General features: G+C 39.1%; 1 protein-coding gene across 2 annotated transcripts in view; it reads right to left on the bottom strand.

Moving 5' to 3' along the window:
• LOC127411460 (protein Shroom4-like) overlaps window positions 1–12,608 on the bottom strand; it is an 86,589-nt gene that overhangs the window by 36,257 nt on the left and 37,724 nt on the right. For both annotated transcript variants that reach the window (XM_051647046.1, XM_051647054.1), the window contains exon 2: window positions 5,621–5,772. In XM_051647046.1, coding sequence (XP_051503006.1) covers window positions 5,621–5,772 — 152 coding nt within the window. The remainder of the gene's footprint in view (window positions 1–5,620; window positions 5,773–12,608) is intronic.

Below are 12,608 nucleotides of genomic sequence, written 5' to 3'. Positions count from 1 at the left end.
AAAATTGTTCAGGAATGGTTTGAGGAACATGACAAAGAGTTCAAAGTGTTGACTTGGCCTCCAAATTCCCCAGATCTCAATCCGATTGAGCATCTATGGGATGTGCTGGACCAACAAGTCCAATCCATGGAGGCCCCACCTCGCAACTTACAGGACTTAAAGGATCTGCTGTTAATGTCTTGGTGCCAGATACCACAGGACACCTTCAGCGTTCTGGTGGAGTCCATGCTTTGATGGGTCAGAGCTGTTTTGGCAGCACGAGGGGAGCCTACACAATATTAGGCAGGTGGTTTTAATATTGTGTCTGATCAGTGTATATGAGGGGGGGTAAGAAAATAAAAGCTATTGACGCAGCTTTTCATTGCATTAATGTAGCAGATTGCAGAGCAATGTTTTTTTTTTTTAATGAAATCATAAAGGAGTGGAACCAGGGCAACTTTCATATTTAAATATAATAATGGCCTGAAATTTGGTGCAGGATTGCGGGTATTGCGCAATTAAAAAAAAAATGTATCCCCCTTTTCTCCCCAATTTTGGAATGCCCAATTCCCACTACTTACTAGGTCTTTGTGGTGGCACGGTTACTCACCTCAATCCAGGTGGCGGAGGACAAGCCTCAGTTGCCTCCGCTTCTGAGCCAGTCAATCTGCGCATTTTAGCATGTGGCTCGTTGTGCATTACACCACGGAGACTCACAGCATGTGGAGGCTCATGCTATTCTCCGCAATCCACGCACAACTTACCACACGCCACATTGAGAGTGAGAACCCCTAATCGAGACCACATGGAGGTTACCCCATGTGACTCTACCCTCCCTAGCAACCAGGTCAATATGGTTGCTTAGGACAGTGGTTCCCAATCCTTTTCCTGGAGGCCCCCCAACATTGCACATTTTATATATCTCCCTTTTATGACACACCCAATTCAGGTTTGGAGTCTCCACTAATGAGCTGATGAGTTGAATCAGGTGTGTTTGATTAGGGAGATATCCAAAATGTGTAGTGTTGGAGGGCCTCCAGGAACGGTATTGGGAACCACTGGCTTAGGAGACCTGGCTGGAGTCACTCTGCACACCATGGATTCAAACTCGCAACTCCAGGGTTGGTAGTCAGCGTCAATACTCGCTGAGCTAACCAGGCCCCTACTGTGCACAATTTTAATCATTCCCGCAAGTTCCATGTCCATAATGCTGGAAATTCCTGCACACTTTTATTCACTTAACAGTTCAGCTGCGAATTAGTAAACCAATAAATACAGATGAACAACTAAAAAGCTAAAACTATATAGTTCATTTTTATAATCAACAAAGCTGTTAACATTGCAAGCATGTGACGGAGCGATAGTTTTGCCGCCTTTTCATATCTTCATGCTCCCTCATTAGTCATAATGCAGCACATTTGCAAGAAAGGCAGATATAACAAAAATGTTTTGTATACCAGCTGCATGGTGAAGAGAGACACTTAAACACCTGTTAATCTCTCATCTCTAGTTCCAACCAGGGTTGAAAATTAACGGGGCCTCTGGGCAAAAAAATTCCCCTGCAATCTGATATAGTTCCAAATATATACATCACGATTAGGGCTACAACAAATGATTATTTTGATAATCGACTAATCTAACAATTATTAGAACGATTATTCGACTATTAAGGCGATTACTGCAACAATTAATCATTAGCTCTTAATCGACTATTCAGCTTGTGCCTTCACTTAAAATGTTGTATTAAACGTGCTTACTAACAATAAAAAGCATCAAATCATATTTTAAAAATACCTCTAAATGACTCACTGAATTAAAGAAAAAACATTTTATTAAGTTTAATTCAGTACTAAATTCATTGCAAACAATTCTATTATCATCAAGTGTTTTGTCTTGTTTTCTATTTAAAACTCCTTTAAAAAAGATACATTTGCTTGAAAAGCAATATATAAGATATTAAGAATTGCTTTCGGAGGGAGTCACGTGGCGCCACGTGAGGGTCGGACGTGTGAACGGCGAGCTCTGCGCACTTTGCATGTTTTAATACATTTTATGTCATAAACCGGTGAGATTCGATACACTGATTCTTGACTGTTCTAGGAAGACAATATGTCAAAGAATTCAAAATCCTCGGGTTCTAGAGACATTAAAAGACACTTACATGCTCAAGCTGATACCCCTGTCAAGGCCGCAAACCAGGGACTCAATTTGGACAGTGCGGTGAAAGAAATTCAGCATCAACTGTTGAACATGTCAGAAATGCTGGCGAACGTCATTGCTGACTTGGAGGATCTTGTTGTAATATGTCGATCGATCACTGCCATGGAGATGAAATTCACTGAGATGGTTACAAGAGTGTCGGATGTTGAGAAACGGATCGATTATCTGGAGTCATCGGAGAGAGAATTAGCTTCTAATCTGCTAGCGACCAAGATAGACTTGGAGCGTTTTTGGGAAAAGTTGGAAGACCTTGAGAATCTTAACCGGCGAAACAACATCCAAATTGTTGGAATACCCGAGGACGAGGAAGGCCGAGATGTGGTGAAATTCCTAGACGGGCTCTTCCCGAGTCTGCCCGACATAACAGGCCATATGCTGGAAATAGAGCGAGCTCACAGAGTTCCAGCATGGAGATCCGCGGAGGGAGACAGGCCCTGATCGATTCTGGCCAAATTTCTGAGATCATCCGATAAAGATCTCGTGTTACGAGGAGTAAAGGAAGGCTTTCTTGGAAGAACCACAACATTTTCTTGTTCCCAGACTTTGCGAATTCGACAAGAGAGAAACGTGATCGATTCAAGGAATGCAAGAAACTTTTACATCAACGGAAGGTCGCTTTTGCACTGATGTTCCCGGCTAAATTGAGAATAGATACTAAGGATGGCCACAAAATATTTACATGCCCACAGCAAGCAATGTCCTTCATAAAGTCAATGGAAGGAGTAGGTTATTGTGTGATACTCTATGCAGCCGAGTGGGCCTGACTCACTGAACATTCACTTGACTGTCCGAGGAAACTGAGCACCTTCTTTGTTTCTTTTTGTGCTGATTTCGCCTAGTGGCTGAAGTTTGTTTTGTGGAAAAATACTCCTTCGGGACAGTCTGTGGATGAATCTGCACATTCTTTGTGCTTATGCCTCCTATTCGTTGTAGTTTGTTCAATGGAATATTTCTATCCAAATATATCCAAAATATTACAGTGATTATAGCATCTGTTCCACTCATGTAACAGCCAAGTGAGCCTGACTCACTGAACATTCACTTGTCTGTCTGAGGAAACCGAGCGCCTTTTTAGTTTCTTTTTGTGCTGGTTCCGCCTAGCGACTGGAGTTTGTTTTGTGGAGGAACACACCTCAAGAACAGTTTTGTGGATGAATCTACACGTTCTTTGTGCTTATGCCTCCTATTGGCTTGAGTTTGTTTTATAGATTATTTTCTGTTGGGTAATTCTGTCTCACAAAATTTGTATAGAAGCACTGTACTTGAACAATCCGACTGCAAAGTTGTCACGGGGGCTCTCGTAGGCGATATAACATTGGGAGGAGACTTTAATCTTTTCATGGACTCAGTCCTTGATCATAGTGAAGCAAAAGTGTGCAAGCCCCCTAGAGCAACATCGACGCTTCACGGGATGTGTAAAAATCTTAGTCTTACAGATATCTGGAGACTTTTGAATCCATCTGGTAGGGACTATACAATTTTTTCATCAGTCCATAAGATTTATTCTAGAATAGATTTTTTTTTTTTTTTTTATATCTAAGTCCCTCATTTAATCTGTTGTTGATTGTTCAATTGGAAACATTTTAGTCTCAGATCACGCCCTGGTGAGTTTAGAGGTGTTGCCACATACGGAGATAAATAAATCATATAGTTGCCGCTTTAATTGGGATTAAATATTAAATGTTGATTCGATGTGTATGTGTTGTGTTTTTCTCTGTTGTGTATTTTTGAATCAATAAAAAAATGTTAACTGGAAAAAGAAGAATTGCTTTCAGAGAATGTATCTTAGTGTATTTTGTATATAAGTGTATTATTTAACTTGTTTATAATTCTGTCAGTGCAGAAAATTCTAAATATACTTATATTCAAGATATATTCTCTGAAAGCAAGTCTAAATATCTTATGTTATGTGATATGTTGCTTCTTAGGTAAATGTATGTTCAGGAATTTTAGATATTTTAAAATATTTAAATATTTAACATAATGGGGCCTGTAGTCACCCTTTGCCTAGAATTTGCAGACATGTACTCTTGACATTTTCTCAACCAAATTCCTGAGGTATCACCCTGGGATGCTTTTTAAACAGTATTGAAGGAGTTCCCATCTATGTTGGGCACTTATTGGCTGCTTTTCTTTATTATTTGGTCCAAGTCATCAATTTCAAAAAAATATTTTTTTTAATTAAATTTTACTTTTATAATGGAATAAATTAATATGGTGGCACAATTATATTTTTGTCTACAAAACTAATTTCAAACATTTAAGCATACGCCTTCAGATCAAAAGATTTTTAAGATCATGAGAAACATTTCAGTCAAGTGTTTCAAAACCTTTGACCGGTAGTGTGTGTGTATATATATATATATATATATATATATATAAAATTCTTGTTGCACTCGAATCTTGGTCTTGGATAGTATTTTTCTGATGCAATTGAAACTTTTTTGTATACTTATGTTGTATTCTTCCTCTTTTGTAAGTCACTTTGTATTAAAGTTTCTGCCAAATGAATAAATGTAAATGCAAATGTAAATATTGGTGAAAAGAATAAAAAGAGGACATGTTGGGTTTACAGAATGTGAGAGAGGGAGGACAGGATAAATAAGTAAGAGATAGGAGAATGAAGATGAAAGAGGGAGGAGATTAGGATGTAGACTCATCTGTCTGATAGCTGCTGAAGTAGTGAGACCTCAACACACTGGAATGTGCTAGAGTCAGTCGACTAAACAAGTACAAGCAATCTCCCACTGACTGGACGTCCAGTCCAGACTTAACACACACAGCACCTAAATTTTACATTACATAAAGTACATAAAGTACATAAAGCTACCAGTGAAAGGTAAATATTTATCACAAAGTGAGCATTAATAACATTTTCCAAATATTTGTATGTGTACTCATGTTTTTAGAAAGAGGACAGGTTGGATGTCTCTTGTCTGCACTTCTACCTGTATCCATAGTGAGGCAGTATCACATGACAGCCTCACTGTCCACACACCTGGAAAGGGAAAAACCCCTGTGGTCAGACTGCAAAGACAAACACTGACCTGGGTACAACCTATAAATATACTTTTCAAAAGCTACAAGCAATACTGATAATGGAAGATCTGATCCTAGATCAGGCTTCTGTGAGTGAATCAAATAGGGTGTGTCAGTCAATTATTCTGTCATGGGTGAAAAAACTCTTGTCTGCCTAGTTCTACTGACATCAGCTTACTGTCAAATAACACCAGCTAAAATAAACAACAGACACATAATCAGAGGCTACCGGTGGATTAAGCCACTGCAAAGACACTCGCCCACAATGAAGAAGTGTTTCCAGGTCACATCCTCTACATTTTCAAGAGGTGTTGTATTTCAGAAAACAAAGCAGCAGTTTCAGCATAATAAACATGATAGCCGTGAGTGTATGTCTACGTACCTTCGAACAACGATTTTGAGAACCCTGTAGGAGCCTTTGATGAGGATGAGGGCTTCTTGACGAGAACCGTAGAGAGCTGAGCCGTTTATGTTGACCAATTCATCTCCAACTCTCAATTTCTTACACTGAGCTGCCTTTCCATCCTCCTCAATCTGTGTGGGAGAGAAAGAAATGGTTAAATATGTTTAGTGTTGTAGCCATCCACATTTTTCTGAATACTTCTGGAGATAAATAGCCTTACTTACGCCATAATTTTATACATAAAGCACAGAGAGAGATTCTCTTCTCCTTTCAAGAAGACATAAGAGGTTAAAAAAGGTTCTTAAGTCAGAGAAGTCAGTACCACATACATAATTAACAGTACAGTACATACTTGAAGATAAGCATGTTTACACATACAGTCGTGTGTGCTGTCCATTTCTAATTTCTCCACTTCCTCTATCAAAAAAGAAATGGGACACGGGAGTCAAAGGTCACATATACAGTTGAAGTTTTTTCACAATTCCTGACATTTAATCATAGAAAACTTTCCTGTCTTAGGTCACTTAGGATCACTACTTTAAGAATGTGAAATGTCAGAATAATAGTAGAGAAAATGATTTATTTCAGCTTTTATTTCTTTCATCACATTCCCAGTGGGTCAGAAGTTTACATACAATTTGTTAGTATTTGTTGGATTGCCTTGAAATTGTTTAACTTGGGTCAAATGTTTTGGGTAGCCCTCCACAAGCTTCTCACAATAAGTTGCTGGAATTTTGGCCCATCCCTCCAGACAGAACTGGTGTAACTGAGTCAGGTTTGTAGGCCTCCTTGTTCGCACATGCTTTTTCAGTTCTGCCCACAAATTTTCTATCAGACTGAAGTCAGGGCTTTGTCATGGCCACTCCAATACCTTTACTTTGTTGTCCTTAAGCCATTTTGCCACAACTTTGGAGGTATGCTTGGGGTCATTGTCTATTTGGAAGACCCATTTGCGACCGAGCTTTAACTTCCTGGCTGATGTCTTGAGATGTTGCTTCAATATATCCACATAAATTTCCTTCCTCCTGATGACATCTCTTTTGTGAAGTGCACCAGTCCCTTCTGCAGCAAAGCACCCCCACAACATGATGCTGCCACCCCCATACTTCACAAGCCTCACCCTTTTTCCTTCAAACATGACAATGGTCATTATGGCCAAACAGTTCAATTTTTACTTCATCAGACCAGAGGAAACTTCTCCAAAAACTAAGATCTTTGTCCCCATGTGCACTTGCAAACTGTAGGCTTGCTTTTTTTGGCGGGTTTGGAGCATTGGCTTCTTCCTTGCTGAGCAGACTTTCAGGTTATGTTGATATAGGACTTGTTTTACTGTGGATATAGATACTTGTCTACCTGTTTCCTCCAGCACCTTCACAATGTCCTTTGCTGTTGTTCTGGGATTGATTTGTACTTTTCGCACCAAACTACGTTAATCTCTGGGAGACTATGTGTCTCCTTCCTGAGCGGTATGATGGCTGTGTGGTCCCATTGTGTTTATACTTGAATACTATTGTTTGTACAGATGAACGTGGCACATGGAAATTGCTCCCAAGGATGAACCAGACTTGTGGAGGTCCACAAATTTTTCCTTTTGATTTTCCCATGATGTCAAGCAAAGAGGCACTGAGTTTGAAGGTAGGCCTTAAAATACATCCACAGGTACACCTCCAGTTAACTCCAATTAGCCTATTAGCCTATCAGAAGCTAATTGGCTAATTGCCTAAAATCTTGACATCATTTTCTGGAATTTTCCAAGCTTCTTAAAGGCACAGTTAACTTAGTGAATGTAAAGTTCTAACCCACTGGAACTGTGATATAGTCAATTAAAAGTGAAACAATCTGTCTGTAAACAATTGCTGGAAAAATTACTTGTGTCATGCACAAAGTAGATGTCCTAAACGACTTGCTAAATGTATAGTTTGCTAATATGAAATCTGTGGAGTGGTTAAAAAATTAGTTTTAATGACTTCAATCTAAGTGTATGTAAACTTCTGACTTCAACTGTACATACTCTGCTGTAAATGTACAGAGTTCATAGCCATTCATCAAACATGCTTACAGACACACAATATCAAGTTATTTCATCAGGGAGCCTCTTACATAAAATAGGACAAAGGTTCAAAGATCAGCTCCAAAGTCACATAATTCCCATCCACAAAACATCAGCCCAGTCAAAACATACACAATCACACTTTCAGTCAGTCATAAATCTCAACCTCTAAAATAAACACGCACAACTCTCGCCTACTCGGCAGACACATAATATCATGTTCATTTTTATGTCTTACATCAGAGCCCATTTCTCGTTCCACAAATCCTCCCTATAAAACACACAGCTACTGCCACAATGCTTTCAAAATGAAATCAGATTCCTTTTTTCAGTAGTTACAGTCATACTGTAGAACAGAGATGCGCAAATCTCTAAGGGTTTGTCAAGGATCACAGGGTTTTGTGAGATTTTGATAGAAACACCAGTGCCTCATTACGTTAAATAAAAATCTACAATTTATGTAAAATATTCCTTTAAAATCTCAGGGGCTACTTCAAGAAAATAATTTAGATCGTTCACCCGTGCTGTAGACCACAAAGATATTTAGGAACACTGTAAATAATCCAGAGATTGTCAGACGGCAGCATGTAAACAAATTTTTTTTTTTGGGGCGCATGGCGAGTTGTGCGTGGATGCCGCGGACAATAGCGTGAAGCCTCCACAGCTATGTCTCCACGGTAACATGCTCAACAAGCCACGTGATATGATGAGATTCGTCCTCCGCCACCTGGATTGAGGTGAGTCACTATGCCACCACGAGGACTTCAAGTGCATTGGGAATTGGGCATTCCAAATTGGGGAGAAAAAAAATAAAATTAGTAAATTTAGTTTGACGAACCTAATAAAGTTGAGTTACAACTACTATAGTGCATTGATTTGACCTAATCCAACCAAATTATGTTGGCTGAATGAAACTGGCTTAATCTGAATGAAAGAAACCAATTGCTTGTAAAACCTTTAAAAATGTACTTAAGGGTAATGACTTCATTTTTTGAGTGTACAGTTGAAGTCAGAAATTTCCATACACTTAGGTTGAAGTCATTAAAACTCATTTTTTAACCACTCCACAGATTTAATATTAGCAAACTATAGTTTTGACTAGTCGTTTAGGACATCTACTTTGTGCATGACACAAGTAATTCTTCCAACAATTGTTTACAGACAGATTGTTTCACTTTTAATTGACTACATCACAATTCCAGTAGGTCAGAAGTATACACACACACTAAGTAAACTGTGCCTTTAGGCAGCTTGGAAAATTACAGAAAATGATTTAGGCAATTAGCAAATTAGCTTCTGATAGGCTAATTGGCTCATTGGAGTCAACTGTGGGTGTACCTGTGCATGTATTTTAAGGCCTACCTTCAAACTCAGTGCCTCTTTGCTTGACATCATGGGAAAATCAAAAGAAATCAGCCAGGACCTCCACAAGTCTGGTTCATCCTTGAGAGCAATTTCCAAATGCCTGAATGTACCACGTTCATCTTTACAAGCAACAGTATTCAAGTATAAACACCATGGGACCACGTAGCCATCATACCGCTCAGGAATGAGATGCATTCTGTCTCCTAGAGATGAATGTAGTTTGGTGCAAAAAGTGAAAATCAATCCCAGAACAACAGCAAAGGACCTTGTGAAGATGCTGGAGGAAAGTATCTATATCCACAGTAAAACAGTAGAGTCCTTTATTGACATAACCTGAAAGGCTGCTCAACATGGAAGAAGCCACTGCTCCAAAACCGCCATAAAAAAAATAAATAAAAAAAAACAGACTACAGTTTGCAAGTGCACATGGGGACAAAGATCTTACTTTTTGGAGAAATGTCCTCTGGTCTGATGAAGTGAAAATTTAACTGTTTGGCCATAATGACCATTGTCACGTTTGGAGGAAAAAGGGTGAGGCTTGCAAGCCGAAGAACAACCGTGAAGCATGGGGGTGGCAGCATCCTGTTGTGGGGGTGCTTTGCTGCAGAAGGGACTGGTGCACTTCACAAAATAGATGGCATCACGAGGAAGGAAAATTATGTGGATATACTGAAGCAACATCTCAAGACATCAGCCAGGAAGTTAAAACTTGGTTGCAAATGGGTCTTCCAAATGGACCATGACCCCAAGCATACCTCCAAAGTTGTGTCAAAATGGCTTAAGGACAACAAAGTAAAGGTATTGGAGTGGCCATCACAAAGCCCTGACCTCAAACGGATAGAAAATGTGTTGGCAGAACTGAAAAAGCATGTGCAAGCAAGGAGGCCTACAAACCTGACTCAGTTACACCAGTTCTGTCTGGAGGAATGGGCCAAAATTCCAGCAACTTATTGTGAAAAGCTTTTGGAAGGCTACCCAAAATGTTTGACCCAAGTAAAACAATTTCAAGGCAACGCTACCAAATACTAACAAAGTGTATGTTAACTTCTGACCCACTGGGAATGTGATGAAAGAAATAAAAGCTGAAATAAATCATTCTCTCTACTATTATCCTGAGATTTCACATTCTTAAAATAAAGTAGTGATCCTAACTGACCTAAGAATGTTTTCTATGATTAAATGTCAGGAATTGTGAAAAACTGAGTTTAAATGTATTTGGCAAAGGTGTTTTAAACTTCTGACTTCAACTGTATATATCCATACAAAGACAACGGGGTCCAATCAAATCACTTCAGAAGACATGGATTAAACTACTCTAGTTGTATGGATTACCTTTATGCTGCCATTATATCCTTTTTGGAGCTTGGAAGTGTTGGACCCCATTGTTTGACTTTCATTGTATGGATATAGATATATTATTTATTTTATTTTTCTTTTAATTTTTGTGGCCAAAATAGTATTTTCCTTGATTCTGAGGCAGAAAGAGTAAATATAATGAAGAAGAAAGAGTACAAACATACACTGGCATACACATGTGACCATTTTGCAACAAGAGAGCCCCTGTGTTTCAACACTGAAACCAAATCTTTGTGAAACATGTTCACACACACTTTTACCATTTGAAGACTCATTCAATGCCAACTGTCAGACTGTATTGCAGAGTAAATATCTACACATGTGTTGTGTGTGAATGCGTGTATGTGGTGAGCATTGCATGAATATTTGAGTGTGGCTTTTGAGGAGATCAAAGACAGAACGTGTCCGGAGGGGCATAACAGGGAATATTCATATTGACGGAATAAAAGCTTGGTGGGAGACAGCGAGTGTCGGGATGCGGGTCAAGTCATTTTTATTTGTATAGCACTTTTCACAACACACATCGTTTCAAAGCAGCTTTACAGGAAAACATGCATTAAAAACATAAATAAATGAAACTGTAATATCTATAATGTCTTAAAGTGATCATTGTGTAGTTTGATTAAATATGATGGTAAAATGTGTATAGAAATTATATAATAATTGTATTTAGAACCCCTGTGAGCAAGCTGAATGTGACTGTGGCAAGGAACACAAAACTCCATAAGATGTTGGTTAATGGAGAAAAATAACCTTAAGAGAAACCAGGCTCACTGTGGGGGCCATTTCCCCTCTGGCTAACCAACATGAATATAATGCCAATATTAGTTATTTGTGTGCAGTGCAAGTCTTGGTTTTAAATTTGTACAACCCCAATTCCGAAAAAGTTGGGACAGTATGAAAAATGCTGATAAAAACAAAAAGGAGTGATTTGTAAATTATATTCACCCTTTGCTTTATTGAAAGCACTACAACTACACATTATATGATGTTTTTCCTTGTGAATTTCATTGTTTTTTGAAAATGTACAGTAATTTCAAATCAGATGATTGCAACACGCTCCAAAAAATTTGAGACAGGGGCAATTTAAGACTAATAACAATTTGACGAGTTGAAATAACAAGGCGATGTGAAACAGGAGATGGTAAACAGGTGAGGCAATCATGTTATAGTATATATGGAGCCTCCAAAAACAGCCTAGTCCTTCAAGAACAAGGATCATTCGAGACTTGTCAATTTGCCAACAGATGCTTCTGCAAATAATCCAGCACTTTGAGAACAACGTTCCCCAAAGACAAATTGGAAGGATTTTGGGCATTTCACCCTCTACAGTGCACAATATAGTTAAAAGATTCAAGGAATCTGGTCAAATCTCGGTGAGTAAAGGGCAAGACGAAAACCATTTCTGAATGCGTGTGATCTCTGATCCCTCAGACGTCACTGTCTTAAAAAACAGCATTTATCTGTAATGGATATAATGAACATGGGCTTGGGATAACTTTAGTAAACCTTTTTTAGTCAACACCACTCGCCGCTGCATCCACAGATGCAAGTTAAGACTTTACTATGCAAAGCAGAAACCCTACATCAACACTGTCCAGAAGCACTGCCAACTTCTCTGGGCTCGGTCTCATCTTAGATGGAAAGTAGAACAGTGGAACTGGTTTTTTGGTCTGAAGAGTCCACATTTCCAAAAAACTTTAAAAACAAAGCCGTTGTGTTATCCGGGACAAAGGGGAAAAGGGCCATCCAAGCTGTTATTAGCGTCAGGTCCAAAAGCCATTGTCTGTATGGGCCAGGGGTGTGTCAGTGCCCATAGTATGAGTAACTCGCACATCTGTGAGAACAACATGAATGCAGACAGACATGTACAAATTTTGGCGCAACACATACTGCCATCCAGCACCGTCTTTTCGAGGGACATCCCTGTATTTTCCAGCAGGACAACTTCAAACCACATACTGCCCAGATTTCAAGTGCATGGCTGGTAAGCAGAGAGTGTGTGTGCTAGATTGGCCTGCCTGCAGTCCTGACCTGTCTCCAATTAGAATGTGTGGTGCATTATGAAGCACACCATATGGCAATGAAGACCCCGTACAATTGTGCAGCTAAAGACCACATAATGGATGATTGGCAATTAGAAAATCGTAACCAGTGGAATAACGTCCAAATTGTTGGAATTCCTGAGGACGAAGA

The sequence above is a fragment of the Myxocyprinus asiaticus genome, chromosome 2, assembly GCF_019703515.2.
Source record: "Myxocyprinus asiaticus isolate MX2 ecotype Aquarium Trade chromosome 2, UBuf_Myxa_2, whole genome shotgun sequence".
Taxonomy (NCBI): Eukaryota; Metazoa; Chordata; class Actinopteri; order Cypriniformes; family Catostomidae; genus Myxocyprinus; species Myxocyprinus asiaticus.
Note: the sequence above shows the minus strand (reverse complement) of the source record. Positions and strands in the feature narration are given on the sequence as shown.